The 21147-nt window shown below is 44.1% G+C and overlaps 2 protein-coding genes across 5 annotated transcripts in view; both read left to right on the forward strand.

Annotated features, from left to right (window-relative positions):
* The window catches only part of DGKH (diacylglycerol kinase eta), a 98620-nt gene extending 97181 nt beyond the window's left edge, over positions 1-1439 (forward strand). For 2 of the 3 annotated variants that reach the window (XM_087938044.1, XM_087938047.1), the window contains one exon: positions 1202-1439. In XM_087938044.1, coding sequence (XP_087794170.1) covers positions 1202-1291 — 90 coding nt within the window. In that variant the 3' untranslated portion in view covers positions 1292-1439. The remainder of the gene's footprint in view (positions 1-1201) is intronic. The other variant, XM_087938045.1, reaches the window with a different exon arrangement.
* A 14873-nt stretch (positions 1440-16312) lies between these two features.
* Positions 16313-21147, forward strand: part of AKAP11 (A-kinase anchoring protein 11) — a 44789-nt gene continuing 39954 nt past the window's right edge. For both annotated transcript variants that reach the window (XM_026705340.2, XM_026705341.2), the window contains exon 1: positions 16313-16386. The gene's annotated coding sequence lies outside the window, so the exon portion shown is untranslated. The remainder of the gene's footprint in view (positions 16387-21147) is intronic.

Raw genomic sequence — 21147 nt, forward strand, 5'->3', positions numbered from 1 at the left:
CAGGTCATGGTTGTCCCAAAAGTGTTTTTTTCAAGAGGCGACTGGACTTCCTTGGTTTCATCTGAAGACGTTTCGCTTCTCATCCAAGGAGCTTCTTCAGTTCTGAAGAAGAAGAACTGAAGAAGCTACTTAGATGAGAAGCAAACATTTACAAAGGAGATACCTGTGGAGATTCTCAGTCTTCCAGGTCATGGTTGTCCCAAAAGTGCTTTTTTCATGAGGCAACTGGACTTTCTTGTTTTTTTCTATTGAAGACATTTCACTTCTCCTCCAAGAAGCTTCCTCAGACTCCAGGACTGGCCCAGGTTCCTCCCCCCAATCTCCTCACTGTCCAAATCTGCTGCCAGATCCGCTGGCCGCTGTCAGGCCACAACAGCTGGGGACTTGCTTTCCGATCTTGAAATCCTATGAAGATGTGCCTCCAACCACATTTTTAAAAAATAGAACAAAAACCACTTTGTTGTAGGACGACATCGTGTATAAGTGACTTCGTTTGTGATCTAAAATCAATATTTATTTCTGATGCCTATTTTGTTCTATTCGATTTCCGAATGCTTGCTTTGATATTTAAGGCTGTGGCTGGTTATTTTAGTTGCCTTAGCTGGATAGTTGAAGATGGTACGGCAAAACGGTCGTTTCCATAGCTGCCATTCAAGAAACGAATGTGGATCCTTGTAAAATTTGATTTGGTATCATTCCATGTTCCAGGGAGACAAAGTCTAAAAATCTAAGAAATAAAGAATACAGGGGGAAAAAATAGACAGCACCACTTCTTTTATAAAAGTTTTCATTAGAAACAAAATTCCGTATCTATAAGTAAGTTGATATCACCATCATTTAATGACCCCATAATCCCTTGAGGGGTGGAGTCTGGGCAACTGAATGGAGCTAGCGGGGTGTTTACTGGCCGGATGCCCTTCCTGTCACTAGGGCGGAGTTTTGTTCAGCAGATATATTCTCATTGTGCACAGAGAAAGAAATATCTGCCCCTACCTAGGATTGAACTCACAGCTTCCTGATTGTGAGGCAGGAGCTCCTCCTCTAGGGCCACCACACCACTGTCTAAATAAGTTGATATGTATGTGGGGAAAAATGAACGAATTGACTAAAATGGGTACTCTAGCTTTATTGCCAAAAGTTAAATGATCTTCTGCTACTCTGGATTTATGTGAATGACTCTTTCTTCTCCCTTGTCCCGTAGGATTTGGGGATAACGAAAGTGGGTCATATGAAGCGAATTCTTCAGGGAATTAAAGAATTTGGCAGGAGCCCACCGTTACCGGAAGTGTAGCTGTGCCGGCTGCTCTGCTGAGGAAGTGCTACTTACACAAAGGTGTAGAAGGATGCGGGTTCCTCCCGGGCGAGTAAACGCCAGGTTGTGAGAAGAGCGTTAACTCTGATCGGGGCGAGGTTTGATGAACAAGCCGGATGCGAGTATCCAAAAGGTTTTGTGGGTCTAAGTCATCCTCTTTTCATGACCCCGTAATCCGTTGCAGGGTGGAGTCTGGGCAGCTGAATGGAGCTGAGTGTTTACTGGCCGGATGCCTTTCCTGTCACCCCTGTGGAGTTTTGTTCAGCAGATTTAATCTCATTGTGCCCAGAGAGAGAGAGAAATATCTGCCTTTAACTCACAGCTTCCTGATGGTGAGGCCAGAACTCCACCTCTGGGCCACTGGGCCGCTCTTTTGTGGGTTTAAAAAGGCTGTGAAATATATTACGAGAAGTAATCAAAATGTCTCCATTACCGTAAAAACGACAACAACAGCACGTTTCCTGCGTAGCATGTACATTATTGGGACCCTGGCAATCCACCCAGATCCTTTTCAGGTTCTTTCCATTTGCAAATGACAAATCATTTTATAAAATGGGATTGTTCTGTTTGACAAATCCTTGAAGCCTAATTTTATCCAAGAGCCTCCAGTGTCTTCGTAGACTCGATCCCATCCGGATGTTTCGGTGGTGGTACCTCAAAACCATCATTCTCTCGGGGTTGTTGTTTTTTTCCCACCCGCTCTTTCATCGGCCGAAAATAACGTTGGATGGCGTGAACGGAGAGGTCAAAACACCTTTTTTTTTTCCAACCCAAACTGCCTGCCTGTTTGCATGATAACTTCTTACACTTGAAGAACTTTTATATCTGTTTTTCATAAGGTTTAATTTATTACTGAGTTTTTTTGGGGTGTGTGTGTGTGTCTGGGGGTAGGGGGGTGGGTTTAGGGATTTTATTTTATTTTCCCCTGATGTGATAGAAACACGCTGCGTGTGGTGGACATCGTTGCCGTATTCTAACGGTGGGAAAACCTCTTCTACTCTGGCTTCAGGTAATTTCAGAGTATTTTTTGAAAAATGCTAGAACGGGGAGGCTTAAGGTTTGATTTCCCAAGGGAGAACGATCTGAAGGTTGATAAAATACGCCACGCTTACTCTCTTCCTTAAAGCAACTCCAAGTTTACCTCGGATGTCTGCGCTTCAAAATGTGGCAGCCGAGCGACTCAAAGCGCATCCAATTTGATGGATGTCAAGTCTCAATCATGCCATTTGAATGAAAGGGGGCGAAGGTTGCAGAACCCCCTCTTTAACGCCTTTAACGTTAAGCCGAGTATTTTTTTTGGTTTATTTATTTATTTTCAGTTGAGAGATGGATTTAGCCTCCTGGGAAATATTGTCATCCCGTGGTGGGCGAGTTTGGACGGGGAAATTTGGTGGATCGGGGCAGAAAAAGAAATCCCCGTTTCTGAAAAATTGTGCCTTTTGCTTCAGAGCCAGGAAAGTTTAGATTCTAGATATTAATGAAGTTAGGAAGATCGGCAAAGGAATCCAGAAAAGTTAAGATGGTATCTTGTGGATGGACTCACCTCCCACTGAACTACAGTTCCCAACATGAACTGTACAGTTCCCAACATGAACTACAGTTCCCAACAGCCTCCACCGTTGTTTAGGGAGGTTCTCCATCATTCCAGGTCATGGTTTTCCCAGGGGTGCTTTTTCCAAAAGGCAACTGGACTTCCCCGCTCCCTTTGAAAAAAAATTATTCCTCATCCTAGATCGAAGCTTCTTCAGTTCTCCGTGAAGGGAATTGAACGGAACAGAAGGAGCTTCTTGGATGAGAAGCGGAACGGAAGCGGAACGAAGCCCCAGAGGGCAGGAGAGGAAGCAAGGGATGGAAACTAATCGAGGAGAGGAGCCTCTTGAAACTCAGGAGAAAATTCCTTATGGTTAGAGCAATCAGCCAATGGAACTGCTTGCCACCAGGAGTTGTGGGTGCTCCAACACTGGAGGTTTTTAAGAAGAGAATGGACTGACCTTTGTCTGAAATGGTATAGGGTTTCCTGCCTGATGGGGTTGGACTAGAAGATCTTTGAGATCCCTTCCAGACCTGTTATTCTATTCTATTCTATTCTATTCTATTCTATTCTATTCTATTCTATTCTATTCTATTCTATTCTATTCTGTAATTCTATTCTATTCTACTCAACTCTACTCTACTCTATTCTATTCACTTCACTGCTTCTGTTCTATTCTATTCTATTCTATTCTATTCTATTCTATTCTATTCTATTCTATTCTACTCAACTCTACTCTACTCTATTCTATTCACTTCACTGCTTCTGTTCTATTCTATTCTATTCTATTCTATTCTATTCTATTCTATTCTATTCTATTCTATATTTCTATTCTATTCCATTCTAAAGTATATTTATTCTATTCTATTCACTTCACCGCTTATGTTCTATTCTATTCTATTCTATTCTATTCTATTCTATTCTATTCTATTCTATTCTATTTATTCTATTCCACTCCACCCCACCCCACTCCATTCCATTCTATTCTGTTCTATTTATTCTATTTCATTCCACTCCATTCCATTCCATTCCATTCCAGTCTATTCTATTCTATTCACTTCTATTCTAAAGTATATTTGTTCTATTCTATTTTATTCAGAAAAAAAAACCCAAGTAAGTTCAGTTGCTCTTTGAAAAAAGCACTTTGGGGGATCTCCTATTTTGGGGCTCTTAAATTCCTTCTGCTAGCTTTTAAACCATTACAAGCTAACCGATCTGCAGGGGCTTCATGATTGTGTCTGAATCAGATCTGAATTCCATTCCTCCAAACAGTTGGACTCCATACTCTAGATCAATAGTTTGTTTCCACGCTGGGTTTCTTTAAGAACCCCAACGTCCTGCTTCACCCATTCGAATTAAACTTTTATCCTCTTGGCTAGTGCCAATTTCAATCTTCAGCTTACATCCATTCACTTAATGACTGTTCAGAGTTACAGTGGAACCAGTTGTTAAGTGAATCATTGACTTTGCTGGTCAGAAGTTTGCAAAATTTAATCCCATGACCCCAGGACACTGCAACTGTCATAAGTACATGCCAGTTGCCAAGCCTCTGAATTTTGATCACGTGACCACAGGGATATTGCAATGGTCGTAAGTGTGAAAAAACGGTCATAAGTCACATTTTTCAAAGCCGCTGTAACTTTGAATGGTCACTGTTGTAAAACCAGGTCTACCTGTACTAATATGATTGAAAGTCACAGAAGCTGAGAATAGAATAAGCCTTACAGAGCTCAGCTGCCACTAACCATAGCAACATCTACTCAAGAAGGGGAATAAAATATATTAAATGTTTAAGATTTAAGATGAGTTAGCGTGTATACGTGCAAAGATTTAAGATGAGTCAGTGTTTATATGTGCAAACGCTTTCCATGGAATTGTGTTGAAAGCAAAGGAAGGGAAGAGGGATTGGTTTGAAAAGCGAAATGCTTGTAAACTGGCCTTTGTGGAAAATTTGCCCCAGATTGCAAAGTTACTACACTCATTTTGATATTGTGACACCCCTATCGCATTGTTGGATCACAAAATTGCAAACACCACTCTGCTTTGCACAATAATACTTTTTTTTTTTAATAAAAAAGATCCTTGTGGGTTAAAAATAAAAAGGAAATAACAGAAGGCTGACATGCACTGAAAAAGAGGCTATGATTATTTTCAATTTAGCCACAATTACTCGCTCTGGGCTTTCCCCCTTTTTGGAATTTTAATGTGTTGTTCTAAGGAAGGGAGTGATACGTTAGCTTGGATATCCTAAATGCAGAAAATTAGATTTTTTTTTAAAAAAAAGGAAAAAAAATTCACCTGTTTTTTTAAAAATCCTTGAAATAGAACGTCCCTGCGGCTTCCTTGTGATTTAATTAAAACCGTGTTCTACATTCATACAAAAAGTTAGCTCTTCTTTCTAACCATGTTTTCATTTGAATCTTTCTTTCTTTTTTCCAGTCCAGAAAATAAAAACAAACCCTTTTAGAAAAAAAATGTATTAAATCACCATAGATAGTGTGTGTTTTCCCCCCCTAATGCCGTGATGGCAAACCTTTGGCACACATGCCACAGGTGGCACGCAGAGCCATTTGGGCGGACACGTGAGCCACAGGCAAATTTACCTCACTGCACATGCCTCCCAGCTAATTTGGGGGCCTTTTTCGGCTCCAAGAGGCTCGAGGGAAGCCGCTGCAACCTTTGGAGGCCGAAAGGCCGGAAGTGATGAAACAGGTTTATTTTTCAGCCTCCAAAGGCTGCAGAGGCTTCCCTCGAGCCTCTGGGAGGCCGAAAAACACCCGAAAATCAACTGGAAGGTGCATGCATGCGCAGTGCAGGTAAGGAGGTGGCAGGGGGATTGCGCATGCATGTGAACGGGGTGTGTGGGGTGTGCACATTGCCTTCTGGGTGCTGGCACGTGACCGAGCGTGTGCGAGCGAGCGCACAATTTTCGGCACAGGAGCCCCAAAAAGTGAGCCACCATTGCCCTAATGCATAATAACTCACACTTATTTGATTCATATAGTCCTAACTTTCTTTCTTGAAAGTAGCAGGGTGATTTGTATGAGGACTGGGGGTGCCATCTTGAATTTTTCATCAACTTTCCTCTTTGTGGGTACACCTGAAAGGTCGGGTGCCAGTTTAATACAGGTAATCCTCAATGTACAACCACAATTGACCACAAAAATTCCTGTTACTAAGTGAGACATTTGTTAAGTGACTTTATGAGCTTTCTTGCCGCAGTTATTAAGTGAACCACTGCAGTGGTTAAATTAGTAAAACCGTTGTTAAGTGACTCTGGCTTCCTGATTGATCAGAATTTTGATCCCCTGTCCAGCGGTCGTAAGTGTGAAAAACCAGTCATCAGTCATTTTTTTTCCCATGTCGTTGTAACTTCAAACGTTCAGTAAATGAATGAGTCAAAAACTACCCGTATTTATTCGATCTGCTCTCATCTCCTGATTTCCCCATCATTGAACAGGCACAGTGTGATATATTCAGTGTTGATCTGCTACGTGGAAGAATTTGTGCAGTTGTTGAGCTAAGTGAGTTGAACCCATAACCTAGAATCTTAAATCTGGGTTCCAGCACCCTGCAGATATAGAAATGGATTTTAGTTCCATATAGATAGGGTCGGGTTTGAACCTGTCATTCAAAATTAAGGACCTTCGTCTTAGCAGCAGCATGGGTTATCTTCGAACAATATTGGGGAAAAAATGAAGATATACCGTGAGATGAAGAGCTGGTCAGGAAGATACTAGATTGTGCAGATGTTCTGACCCAAACCTTGTTCCAAGGAAACAAACAAGAAACAGCAAAACAAGGTAACAGCAAAACCTTTTAATGATTCTTTATGAATTCCATTCCTTCCCAGTTAAAAGGCTGCTTCAAACTGATTGTCTCTGATAAGAACGAGCCTTGCTAAGGTGGTGCAAGGCTGCCAAGAACGCTAGATAAAGTTTCCAAGAACTATTTCAAACACAAAGACACCAACCAAGATATCCCGAATGTCCACAAGGCTTTGAGTGCAAAAACTTCTTTGCTTCCTGCAAAGAACTCTGGTTTCTCAGCTGGCTTTTATCTCCTCAGGGAGGAGCCTGTTTTTCATTGAGAGAAATTCCTGACAAGGCATGCTAATTCTGTAACAATGGGAAAGTAAGGCTGGGGCCAGGCATAAAAGAAGGAGTGAATTTGCAGTTTGAGAAACCAAGGAATCAGTTATCTGAATTAGAAGTAAGGAACTTTGGTACCATGCTGATGGTTAAGGGAAAAATCGTGGAAAAACCACCAGGTGGAAAATCAAGGAAGAGATAAAAAATATGCAGTGTGAGGTATCTAGTACATGTTCTCTCTAATAGTTAAGGAGCAGGTTTATATGAAAATAACAACTTGTACCCCGTTTTCCTGAAAATACGACCTACCCTGAAAGTAAGTCCTAGCTTGATTTTTACACATGCACCCAATATAAGCCCTACTCCCCCAAATAAGCCCTAATTAAGACCCCACCCACTCCAGAGTGCACAGGTAAAAATTAAGCTAGGGTGAGGATGGAGGGTGGTGGAGCTACCCTACTACTTACCTTTGGACAGTAGTAGCCAGGCCTTGCACACCCCGACACCTGCCTCGCCCGCCCATTTCTTCTGCAGCCGGCAAGGCTTTCCTGAAGGCCTCTGGAGCTGATAACAAAGCTCAGGATCGATCCAGAACTGTTATCGGCTGCAGAGGCCTTCAGGAAAGCCTTGCCATCCACAGAAGAAGTAGTTCCTGAAGGCCTCTGACAGCGGAAAGTAAGCCGGGAGCAACCCTGAAAATAAGACCTGATTCCTTTTGTTTTGGTGGCAAAAATATATATAAGACAGGGTCTTATTTTGGGGGAAACTGGATGGCATTGAGGTATGTTGACCTGAATCTGTTAATTTGCCCAGAATTGTATAGAGCATGGGGTCAGACTAGAAGACCCCCAAGGCCCCTTCCAACTCTTGTTATTCTGTTACTGAGAAACCATAGGCTCCTTAAAACTGCTCTCAGTTTGAAGACATGGAATGAAATTCCCAACTGTTTGTTCTTCTTAGGTTTATACACATTTTCCCGTAGTATTCTCGGCTTTAATTCAATTCTTGGAAAAATTGTGCAAGGGATAAATAATGGGGATTATGGAAAGTAACATTTCTTCATACAGAAATGATCAGGAACATGAAGATGAGATTATAGTTCGATGTGTTACTCAACTTTGGAAGCTTTTTCATGATTGGCTGGGTTGAGAAGCCAACACAACTTAAACTTTCCAAAGTTGGGAAACATTAGTCTAGACATCAGATTCTCCATTTTTTTTTTTTTTTGGCCAACTATTTCATAAAATTAAAGTGGTTTGACATTTCTTTTTTTTACTAAGTCAGAAATAATAATCCTTGCGAAAAAGCCACTTAGGTAAAGCTTTTGATATGCTATTTTTTTTTAACTCAGAGGAATGGAATAATTTTTTGTTTCGCACAGAAGCAGTTTCTTCAACAAACGTTTTGCGCTACGGAGCATTTCCCCTAAAAATTGGCCGATATATTGAGAGCTAATTCCTTTTAACTACCAACCGCCCATCAGGCATTTTACCAGGATGGTCTATAATCTTCTGGCTCGGGCCGTGGTTTGGACTAGAAAAACTCCAAGGTCCCTTCAACTCTTGATATTCTGTAATTTGTTTAGCTAGAACTCTTCATCAACAATGGTAAAAGCAGATTAAACTTTAAAACAGACTTAAAATTTGTACATATGAAACTGCTGTTAAATTGCCTAGTGTCATGCCCTGTTGGAGACTGACTCCGAGGAACAGCCGACAGGGAGTGGAAGTGTGGCTCCGGAGGTTGTGGAGGAGGCCGGGGAAGGGCAGAAGCTGCCTGGGCAGTCAGAGGAAGACCCAGGCCCATCCCCTCTCCATTCTAGGGCACACAAGGAGGAGGGGATAAGGGAGAAACGTGAATGGCGTGGTCTATGGGGGAGGAAAGGGCCTTGATCCTCGTCATCGGCTGCAGCTGTGAGAACTGGTTAAAAGGACGGACATGCATATGGGCCAGTGCTGGAAACAAAGCTTGGAAATATCTCTGTCGTTCCTCTCTGAGTTTGGCGTCCTTCCCAGTGTGTGTTCTGATATCTGTGGACATTCTCCAGCCCTTATCTTGCCTGGTTTGTGGTGTTCTTTATTCTTTATAATTTAAACGGCATTTCCTCCTTTTCGTAACTGCTTGTGGGGGAGTGTTTTTGTCTCCAGTCAAGGATATTTGGAGCTTTGAAGCAAAGTGAAGGAATAAAAGGGGCTTCACCTGTTTTTGTGACTGTGTTTATTTTGTATCCCACCCTGGGGCATCATACCTAGGTAAAGTAATGATGTTTTACCTAATGCTTGAAAAAGTGCACCTGTGGACTCATAAAACAGTTTTTTTCTTCTCTAGAATCAGGACGTTAGGTGCCAAAACAGCAAGACTCATACTTTTCTTCCTGATGTGTGTGATTTAGCAGAAGCTAACCTTTTTCCATGTTTAATTTCATTCCTTTTCAGAGAATGCTGAATACGCCAATCCCCCTATTTCTAAATAGATATAGGAACCAAATTAATTACGTTAAGAGTTCACTACAATTAACGGGAGTTATTTTAGTCATACCCTCATTGACTGCAATGAGCTTAGTCGAAGCACGGTGACAGCCTAAATTATCTCTGTCCATGGGATCATTCATTGAAGGGCAATTACAGTTAGTTCCTAACTTACAACAGTTCATTTAGTGACCGTGCAAAGTTACAACGGCACTGGGGAAAAAAAGCAACTTATGACCATTTTTCACAGTTACAACCTTTGTAGCTGCTCCACGATCACACAACCAAAATTCAGATGCTTGGCGACTGCTTCGTATTTATGACAGTTGCAGTGTGTCGAGGTCATGGTGATCCCCACTCTGCAAACCTTCTGACAAGCAACATCTGCAGTGGGGAAGCCATATTCACTTAATGACCAAGTCACTGATTTATCGATGGCAGCGATTCTACTGTGGCAAGAAAGGGACAAAATTCACTTAACAAACGTCACTGTCATGCCCCTGTTGGAGTCTGACTCTGAGGGAGAGGAGGAACAGCTGACAGGGAGTGGAAGTGTGGCTCCGGAGGTTGTGGAGGAGGCTGGGGAAGGGCAGAGGCCGGCTGGGCAGTCAGATGAAGACCCAGGCCCATCCCCTCTTCATCCTAAGGCATGCAGGAAGGAGAGGATAAGGGAGAAATGTGAATGGCGTGGTCTACGGGGGAGGAAGGGGCCCTGATCCCCTTCATGGGCTGCAGCTGTGAGGACTGTTTAAAAGGACAAACTGCGCATGGCCCAGTGCTGGAAGCAAAACGTGAAATAATTCTAGTCTTTCATTGCTTATCTGAGTTTTGGCGTCCTTCCCAGTGTGTGTATTTAGATATCTGTGGACGTCTTCAAGCCTTTCCCCCACCCCCCCCCGATGTGTATTCTCCAACGGGACACATCCTTAGCCAAGAGTCATCATGCTCTCCAATAATAATCTTGCACGCCAACAGCTTCGGTTGCCTAGCACTTGTATGAAGCATTTAAGGAATACATTACTTTCCCCCACTCCCTTTCTGCTGGCAACTAAAAAGACCAAAGAAGTATTTTTTTTTTTTAGTTGACAACCTCCCTGCATCGTGCAAATATTCTGATGTGAATTTTCCTTTGGTGATTCGCAGCATTCAAAGTCCTGTATCCAAATTAGAGAGAGGCCCTTTGGGATATTCTGCAAATCACTCAGGCTGTGATCTCTGCCTAGGGTTACAATACCGATCATAATAACAACAACCCAGAAATTTAAATCTTAATACGGGATGAAATCTGCTGAGCAGAGAATGCTTTAAGTTTGGGAATTTTTATTTACTTGTATTTTGTTTTTGTTTTTGTTTTTTAAAAAAGAAACAGTGAGTTTTGGTTGTTTACAAACTGTTTACAGCAACACAGGTTTATATATATGAAAACCGAGATATTTATTGCATATACCGTGTTTCTCCAACAATACGACCTCCCCCAATAGGAAGACCCAGCATGTTTTCTAGGCATAAAATGAAATTAAGCCCCTCCCCCCAAATTTAGGCCTATTTTAAAACATGCAAAAGGGGGGGAAGGGCGGGGGGACTTGCCGTTAGGAGCGCCCCGCGGGCAGCAATTCCTCGCCACCAGCTGCTCCTAATGGGAGATCATGGCAGAGCGTGGAGAGGTCCTTACTCCTCCCAAGCGCCTTTGCGGCAGACCCAAGGCCTTCAGCGCCCACCACTGTTGATTTCCCTTCTGCCCATGGCGCCGCCGCGTTTGGAGCTGCCACTTCCACGTTTGGAGCACCACTGCTGTTTGGAGCACCGCTGCCATTTGGAGCTGCAGCTGCGTTTGGAGCTGCCGCTTCCGCGTTTGGAGCACTGCCGCTGTTTGGAGCACCACCGCCATTTGGAGCGCCGCCGCCACTCCAAACACGGCGGCAGCTCCAAACGCAGAAGTGGCAGCTCCAAACATGACGGCAGTGCTCCAAATGGCGGCGACACTCCAAACGGCCGGCAGCAGCTCCAAACACGGAAGTGGCAGCTCCAAACATGGCGGCGGAATGGGCAGAAGGGAAAGCAACAGCGGCGGGTGCCAAAGGTCTTGGGTCTGCTGCAAAGGTGTTTGGTGGAAGTAGGGAGCTCTCTGCACTTCGCCATGATCACCCGTTAGGAGCGGTTGGTGGCCAGGCTGCCCGCGGGGCCGTCTAGATAAGGATGCAAGGGGGGGGAATTAAGTCACCCCTGAAAAGACGGCCTAGCTGTTTTTTCAGGGCTCCAAAAAATATAAGACCCGGCCCTATTTTATGAGAAACACGGTACTATTTTGAAAGATGTTTTAAATGTGTTTTGCACCTTTGGGATATATTGTTACCTTGCTGTGTACAGATTATTTGGGCGGTTCTGTTAATAGTAATTTTATGATTCTAAAGTGACCAGGGTTTTTATTTTTGTGTGTGCCTTTCTATCATTGGGGTGCATGATTACTTATTTATTATTGTATGGAATTCATGGAGACGTGTATTTTTGTATGCCGTTGGAAACAATGATTGACTTTATTCTACTTTTACGAGAGCCCCTTCCTTTCAAGAGGGCTTACTTGATTTTCCTTCTGAAATAAAGACATGGATACAAAGTCCCACTGTGTCTTTTTTACCTTCTTTTTTTTTTCTTCAAAGGTTTGATTTAGCGGATTTAAAATTCCTTTTTTTTTTTTTTACTTTTAAAGAGAGAGAGTTATATTTGAAAAAAATAAAATAAAAAAATACGAGAATTCGGTAGATCCAAACAGCTGAAAGACAAGAGCGGAATGGGAACACTTAAAAATTAAATGAAAAAATTGTGGGATCGACAGCATCACTACCAGGTGGATTTGTAACTGGTTGATAAACCGTACTCAGTGAGTAGTCCTTAACGGTATACTACATCTACATGGAGGGAAGTAAGCTTCCATCTTATGCCCAGTACTTGTCATGCCCCTGTTGGAGACGGACTCTGAGGGAGAGGAGGAACAGCCATCAGGGAGTGGAAGTGCGGCTCCGGAGGTCATGGAGGAGGCTGGGGAAGAGCAGGGGCCGGCTGGGCAGTCAGAGGAAGACTCAGGCCCCTCTCCTCTCCATCCTAGGGCACACAGGGAGGAGAGGATAAGGGAGAGACATGAATGGTGTGGTCTACGGGGGAGGAAAGGGCCTTGATCCTCTTCATGGGCTGCAGCTGTGAGAACTGGTTAAAAGGACGGACGTGCGTATGGGCCAGTGCTGGAAACAAAGCATGGAAATATCTCTAGTCTGTCGTTCCTCTCTGAGTTTGGCATCCTTCCCAGTGTGTGTTCCGATATCTGTGGACGTCTTCGAGCCCTTATCTTGCCTGGTTCCCTTAATTGCTTCAGTGTGGTTTCTGTTGTTTTCACTATTTATAATTTATAGGCATTTTTAGTTTAAACGGCATTTCCTCCTTCTCGCAACTGTTTGTGGGGGAGTTTTTTTTGTCTCCAGTCAAGGATATTTGGAGCTTTGAAGCAAAGGAATAAAAGGGGTTCACCTGTTTTGGGGACTTTATTTATTTTGTATCCCACCCTGGGTCATTACAGTACTCTTCAATATCTTCATAAATGAATTAGGTGAGTAATAGAAGCAGAACTCATCCAATTTATAGGCAATACTAAGTCACCACCACAGGAGACAAACTCAGGATCCAAAATGATTTGACAAACTTGAACAATGGGCCTTGTCTAACAACATGAAATTGAACGTGGAGAAAAGCAAGATTTTACACCTAGGCAGGAAAACCCAAAGGTACACAAAGGCTCAAAAACAATAACTCTGAGAGGGATCTTGGAGTCCTGGTGGACGATCATTTAGAAATGAAGATATAATCAAGAATCAAGACAAAAACACAGGGTATTAATAGAAAATTAACAATTCTGGATAAGCTATTGATAGAGACAGATGATAAATTAACAAAAAAATATTGTATAGGTATTTATTAGAATACAAACTTGAGGAAGAACATGTTTTAAAGAAACAATGGTGGCATGGGCAAAAAAAATTGGTTATAATATTGAATTGGCTAAATGGCAAACATGTTGGACCACAAATAAGAAAATAACATCGGCTATGGCTTATAAAGAAAATAAGATGTTTTACAAGTGGCATCTTCCACCAGCAAGGCTTTCTAAAATATTTAAAAATATATCTCCAAATTGTTAGAAGTGTAAAGATGTGTCAGGCACATATTTTCACATATGGTGGACCTGAAATGCTATAAAAAAATATTCAAATATGGATAGAACACATGGTGGGAATATATATTCCATTTAAAGCGGATTTTCTTTCTTCTAGGAATAACATCAGAAAAATTTAAGAAGGAAATAATGTATCTAATAGTACATGTATTGATGGTGGCTAAAATAATATATGCACAATACTTGAAAAATGAAATCATTCCTCCAGAAACAGAAATAATAAGAAAAATTATGGCATGTGCAGAATCAGATAAGTTAACTTTAGAAATAAAAGACAAAGGAGAGTCTAAATATGATAAAACATGGAATAAATTTTATCAATGGTTACATAGCAGAAGACAAGGTCAAATATCAGTAGTTATGATTAATTAGTAATTAATATGTTAAATAAAGAGATTATAAAAGATGAAGTCAAATGTATATATGTGTAACAAGGCTAAGTTGGATATATTGTGTTGTATTCTCATAATTAAAATTTAAAAATATTTTTTTTTAAAAAAAATAAATAAGCTGGCTGTGTGCGGCAGCAGCCAAAAAAGCTAATGCGATCCTTGATTATATAAACCGAGGCATAGAATCAAGATCAGGTGGAGGGTTAGTAGCACTGCTTTGTAAAGCCTTAGTAAGGCCATACCTGGAATACTTGCATGCAGTTTTGGTTACAAAAAAAGAGGTTGAGATTTTGGAAAAAGCTCAGAGAAGAGCAACCAAGATGATTAAAGGCCTGGAGATTAAAACACACGAAGAACGGTTGCAGATTTGGGTTGGCCAGTCTAGAGAAAAGGAGGACTGGGGGTGACACGATAGCAGGAGGGGCTGCCCCAAAGAAAAGGGGGGGATCAATTTATTCTCCAAAGCACCAGAAGGCAATTCCACAGCAGTTTTTAAGTGAATTTGGCTTCCCCCACGTGACCCCAGGAAACTGCAACCATCATTAAGTCCATGCCAGTTGCCAAGCCTCTGAATTTTGATGGGGATGCGGACAGGTCATAAGTGTGAAAAATGGTCTAAAGTCCCTTTTTATCCAGGGGACACCCGCTTTTATTTAACTCAAACTTGCAAACTTGGTGAATTTTGTTTCTTCAAACCCCAGTAGGGTTGCAGAGGGCACCTCGAGGGAAAAAAAAAACCTGCAAAAGTTTCGTGTGTTTGCGTTGGAAGAGCCCCCCCCCTCCCCCCCGCCTCTTGCAGTGCCCCCAAATCACATCCTCTGAGTAGCAGTAACATCTTCGGGTTCAGCAGCCAACAAGCGGCATTAGGTCTTCTCTCCAGGGAGAGGTTTTCTTTGGAGTGGGGGAGAATTCCAAACTGGGGAGGGATTTCCTTTCTGCGCTAAGCCATCTGCACCGCAATAAAGGAGAATATTTGTAGCCCAGGGTTGAAATGAGGGGTCCTTTGGTGCTCCCTGAGCTCGTTTTTTGCTTGCAGACATTTACGACCCAACTACGGAACACCATCAGTGTTAGAAGGGAGTGGGGTTTACAGGGTGGAGGAGGAGGAGGAGGAGGAAGAGGAGGAGGAGAACAATGACTGTGGGGTCCTTGGTGCTCTCTGAGCTTGGTTGTTTTCTTGCAGATGTTTCATGACCCAACTAGGGAACATCATCAGTGCTAGAAGGGAGCGATGTTTGCAAAGAGGAGGAGGAGGAGGAGTCCTTGGTCCTCTGTGAGATGGCTTGTTTTCTTGCAGACGTTTCACGGCCCAACTAGGCAACATCATCAGTACTAGAAGGGAGTAACAGTTGCAGGAAGGGGACAGAGGAGGAGGAGGAGGAGGAGGAGGAGGAGGAAGAAGAATAGGAGGACTGAGAGTTCCTCAGTGCTCTCTGAGCTTGCTTGTATTCCTGCAGACGTTTCATGACCCAACTAGGTAACATCCTCAGTGCCACATGGGAATGGGGTTTACAGGGGGGAGGAGGAGAAGGAGGAAGAGGAGGAGGAGAACAATGCCTGTGGGGTCCTTGGTGGTCTCTGAGCTGGGTTGTTTCCTTGCAGACGTTTCATGACCCAACTAGGCAACATCATCTGTGCTAGAAGGGAGAAGGTATTGTGGAGAGGAAGAGGAGGAGGAAGAAGAGGAGAAGGAGGAAGAGGAGGAGGAAGATGAGAAGAAGAGAAAGAGGAGAAGGAGGAAGAAGATGAGAAGGAGGAAGGGAGGAGGAGGAAGAAGATGAGGAGGAAGAAGATGAGGAGGAAGTGGAAGAGGAGGAGGAGGAGGAGAACTGTGGGTTCCTCAGTGTTCTCTGAGCGTGCTTGTTTCCTTGCAGACGTTTCATGACCCAACTAGGGAACCTCATCAGTGCCAGCAGGGAGTGCTGTTTACTGAGAGGAGGAAGAGTATCCAACGTCTATTCAGACGCTTGCAAAAAACAAAACAGCAAGCTCAGTGAAGGCCCAAGAAACCCCCACCCACCCATTGGAAGGACCCACCCCCACCCCACCCCCCCAAAAAAGAGCGGGGAGCAAAGGGAAGGGTGCCATGGGGAATACCTAGAGCGCTTTGTAGCGCCCCAATCCAAAGCCCCCCCCCAACTTTTGCTTTCCAAGCGCGCACCCCTCCCCAAAGCAGGGCGCACGCGGGCTCCCCTGAGACCTCCCCCCCCCCGCCCCGGCTTCTCGGGGAGCCCCCACCCCCACCCCGCCACCCCCCCCCCCAGGCCGGCTGCTGCTTGCAAGGAAGTCTCCGCTCTCGCGAGAAGCGGCGGCGGCCAAGAGGAGGAGGAGGAGGAAGAGGAGGCGACGGAGCAGCAGCCACGGAGCAGGGTAGGCAGATGCGCAAAGGGTGGCCAGGCCAGGGGGAGAGCTTTGGGGATGGGGGCGGTGCCCATGCAGGCTGGTTGGGGTCTCCCCCTCCCCTCCTGCACCCCCCCCTCCTGCAGCCCCGAGGGCCCGGTTTGCAATGGGCGGGAGGAAGGAGGAGGGGCCCCCCCGAGGCAGCCAAACGTCTCCCACCTCCCTCTTTCCTCCGCCTTTGCTAAGTCAGCTTTGCTTATTTTTTTTTCTGTTTTGCAAAGCTTTTATTTATTTGGGGCCGGGGGTGGGGTGGGGGGGTTTCTTTCCAGGGGAAGCCCCCTCCCCTTTGGAGTCGGAGGAAGGGAATCCCCTGCTCCCCCTCCCTTTCCCCTCGAATCCACCCCTCCCCCTTTGCATGTAGCAACCACCCCTTCCCCCCTTTTTTTTTCAATGGGGAGGGGCGGAGACGAGGAGGAGGGGGCTTGCACGCCATTTGCACCCCAGGCACTTCATTTTTTTTCTTTGGAGTGGGGGGTCCATAAGGGAGATGTGACACTCCTTCCCCCCCCACAAGTTTTATCCATGGGGGGAGGGTCTCCCAGTAAGGGGGCCCACAAGGCTCTCCCTCCCCTTCTCCCCCCCAAGTTCTCTACTGCCTCTTGAGCCAATTTTTTTTTCCTGCAGAAACTGCAGAAATCACAGAGGGGAAGAGAGTGGGGAAGGGGCCTGGAGGTCTAGTAGTCTGACCCCCCCATGAAGCAGGAAAGCGTTCTCTCTCTCCCCTGCTCAGAATCACAGAGTTGGAAGGGATCTTGGGGTCTTCTAGCCTGACCCTCTGATCAAATAGGAAAGCTTTCTCTCCTCAGAATAACAGAATGGCAGAGTTGGAAGGGATCTTGAGGTCTTCTAGCCTGACCCTCTGATCAAATAGGAAAGCTTTCTCTCCTCAGAATAACAGAATGGCAGAGTTGGAAGGGATTTTGGAGGTCTTCTAGTCTGACCTCCTGCTCAAGCGGAAATCCTTGTCTCCTCAGAATAATAGAATAACAGAACTGGAAGGGATCTTAGAGGTCTTGTAGTCTGACCCCCTGGTCAAGCAGGAAACCTTTCTCTCCTCAAAATAACAGAATGGCAAAGTTGGAACGGATCTTGAGGTCTTCTAGCCTGACCCTCTGATCAAATAGGAAAGCTTTCTCTCCTCAGAATAACAGAATGGCAGAGTTGGAAGGGATTTTGAAGGTCTTCTAGTCTGACCCCCTGCTCAAGCAGGAAACCTTTCTCTCAAAATAACAGAACAGTCGTAATTCGAGGAATATATATATACGTTATATATTTATTCCTCGACTTACGACTACAACTGACTCCCAAACTTTCCACTGCTCAGCGAGAAACTTAAGTGAATTATGCTCTCTTTTACAACAATTGAGCCCAACATTTCTGTTGCTAAGCGAGACATTTGTTAAGGAATTGACTCGTATTTATGATGGTTGCAGTTTCCTGGAGTCACGTGATTCTCTGTTGTGACCTTCTGGCGAGCAAAATCCAGGGGGAAGCCAGCTTTGCTTAACAACCATGTTACTTGCTTAACAACGGCAGTGATTCGCTTCGCAAAAGTAACCAGAAAGGTCCTAAAAAGGGGACAAAAGTTCCTTAACACTTAGCGACAATTGCGGTTGGGCTCCGTTGCTTGTCGTAAGGCGAGGACCGCTTGGGTCGTCGGTGGAGAACCTTCTATGGTTTCCCCGAAACTGGCTAACATTACAACTGGTTTTCAGAGCAAGAAATAACGAACGGGCTTCTTATTTTGAATGTTATTTTATTAATTCGTTGGATCGACTTTTCCGTTTTTCCACTGGGAAAAAAAAAATAGCATTATGAACTTTTTCTCCCTTGGGCAAGATTGCTGGCCTGCCGTGTTTATGGATAACAATAAGAGTTCGAATGCCAGCCAAATATCTGACATAACACAATCCTCTCCTTGTGTTAAGTTTCCACCTCCCTATTTATTTATTTTTATTGCATCCTGTGAGGAAATAGCAGGAATTTTTCAAAAGTCCTCCTGGTATAGCGATTTATTAGACAGAATACATAGGAGGAAGGCAAGGGGAGTCCTTCTGTGGACTTTTCTTCTTTCTTTTAACACAATCCCTTGCGGGGTGGAGTCTGGGCAACTGAATGGAGCTGAGTGTTTCAATGGCCGGATGCCCTTCCTATTGCCAGGGCGGAGTTTTGTTCAGCAGATATATTCTCAGTGTGCCCAAAGAGAGGAATATCTGCCTGTACCTAGGATCGAACTCACAGCCTCCGGATTGTGAGGCGAGAGCTCCACCTCTAGGCCACCGCACCACTCAATATATAACAGTGATGGCCGGCACCCATAATGCACTGCGTGCGTGACCCCCCCGCCCCCTGCACGTACACTGCACACCACAGCCCCTGTGCACAATCCCTCGTGCACCGTGAGCATCTGCGCGTGCGCTCCTAACCCCACGCGTATGCTATGCGCCACTGGGCAAGCACGCACATGTGCCCCCCTTACGTATGCGCAGCAGCTACGCGACAGTTGGCTGGTGGGAGGGGTGTGCGCATGCGCAATGCACCTGATCTGGGGCGACTGCTCATGTGCCGGCTACATGTCACTTCTGGCACGCGTGCCATAGGTTTGCCAGAGGAGGAGGAGAACTGTGGTTCCTTAGTGCTCTCTGAGCTAGGTTGTTTTCTTGGCGACGTTTCATTACCCAACTACATTACTTCATCAGGCTAGTAAGGAGTGGGGTTTGCAGAGAGAAGGAGGAGGAGAAGGAGGAGAAAGAGGAAGGAGGAGGAGAATACTGTGGGTTCCTCAGTGCTCTCTGAGCTTGGCTGTTTTCTTGCAAACATTTCATTACCCAGTTAGGTTACATCATCAGTGCTAATAAGGAGTGGGGTTTGCAGAGAGAAGAAGGACGACTCTGGGGTCCTTGGTGCTCTCTGAGCTTGGTTGTTGTTGCTGCAAATATTTCATCACCCAAACTAGGTTGCATCATCGGCGCATTGATGACACTACCTAGTTTGGGAACAAAATGTCTGCAAGAAAACTCACCAAACTCCGAGAGCACCAAACACCCCCAACCGTTCAACCCTGATCTACAAAATATTCTCCTTTATTAGGGAAACCAAGTTGTGGCCAAATAGGCTGCTTGTAACTTCAGGGCTTCGTAAAAATCTCAGCAGCTTCCTGGCCACTGATCCGTGCCTCTTCTCAAGGGTGGCACGGAGGTATTAGCAGCACCTGTTAGTAGCCTACTCCATGCCAACTGTGCTGTTTCCGGGATGATATAAACCTTAATCTCCAGGTTTCGGATTTCAGGAAACAACGCCGTGCCCAGAAATGCCACAGACATAACTTTGGCAATGAATAAAACAGGCCAAAATAGTTTCATTTCATGTTTCTCCATTCTCTTTTTATTTATTTATTTTTAATTTTAATCATGAGAATACAACACAATACATCCAACTTAACTTTGTTATACATATATACATTTTACTTCATCATTTGTAATCTCCTTATTTAATATAGTAATTACTAATTAATCATAACTACTAATACTTCTACCTTGTCTTCTGCTTATATAACCATTGATTAAATTGATTCCATGTTTTATCATATTTCGACTCTCCTTTATCTTGTATTGCAAAAGTTAACCTATCAGATTCTGCACAGGCCATATTTTTTTTTCTTATTATTTCTGTTTCTGGAGGTATGATTTCATTTTTCCAGTATTGTGCATATATTATTTTAGCCTCCATCAATACATGTACCGTTAGATACATTATTCTTAAATTTTTCTGATATTATTTCAAGGAGAAAAAAATTCCGGTTTAAATAGAATACACTATACCGCCATTTTTCCGTCCATGTTTGAATCAGTCCCCAATATTGCTTTGCAGCATCGCAGGGCCACCACATGTGATGAAATGCGCCCGATGTGTCTTTACACTTCCAGTGTTTCTCCATTCTCAAAGGGGACTTAAGAACACCTTGAATGACAGACAGATTGCAAAATAAAAAATAGGAGGGCAGAAAGAAATTGTTTTCTTTTAAAATTGATTTGGCAAATTCCTTCTCCGGGTATGTAAATATAAATACATTTTAAAAAAATACTTGCTTTTATGGATAATAGCAATAGCACTTAGACTTATATTTTGCTTTATAGTGCTTTCCAGCTTTCTCTAAGCAGATAACAGAGTCAGCCTCTTTCCCCCCAAAATCTGGGTCCTCATTTTACCCATCTTGGAAGGATGGAAGGCTGAGTCAACCTTGAGCCTGGTGGGATTCAAACTGCCAAATTGTAGGCAGCTGGCTGCAGAAGTAGCTTGCAATGCTGCACTCTTAACCACTGCGCCACAGAGGCTCCTCGACTTACGACTGCAATGGAGCCCCAGATTTCTGTCTCCATTAAGTGAGACATTTGACACGAGTTCTGCCCCGTTCTACAGCCTCTCTTGCCACAATGAAGTGAATCATCATTGCAGTTGTTAAATTAGCAACACGGTTGTTAAGTGAATCTGGCATTCCCCATTGACTCTATTCATCGCAAAAGGGGATCGTGTGACACCCCCCCTTGAGACGCTGTAACCGTCGTAAGTATGAGTCAGTGGCCAAGGGTCTGAATTTGGATCATGTGATCACAGAGAGGCTGCAACCGTCAGGAGTCCATGCCAGTTGCCAAGCCTCTGGATTTGGATCAGGCTGCAACAGTCATAAGTATGAAAAAAATGGTCGTAAGTCACGTGTTTCTGTGCCGTTGT

The sequence above is a fragment of the Pseudonaja textilis genome, chromosome 8 (genome assembly GCF_049901715.1).
Source record: "Pseudonaja textilis isolate UNSWEBS1 chromosome 8, rPseTex1.2, whole genome shotgun sequence".
NCBI lineage: Eukaryota > Metazoa > Chordata > Lepidosauria > Squamata > Elapidae > Pseudonaja > Pseudonaja textilis.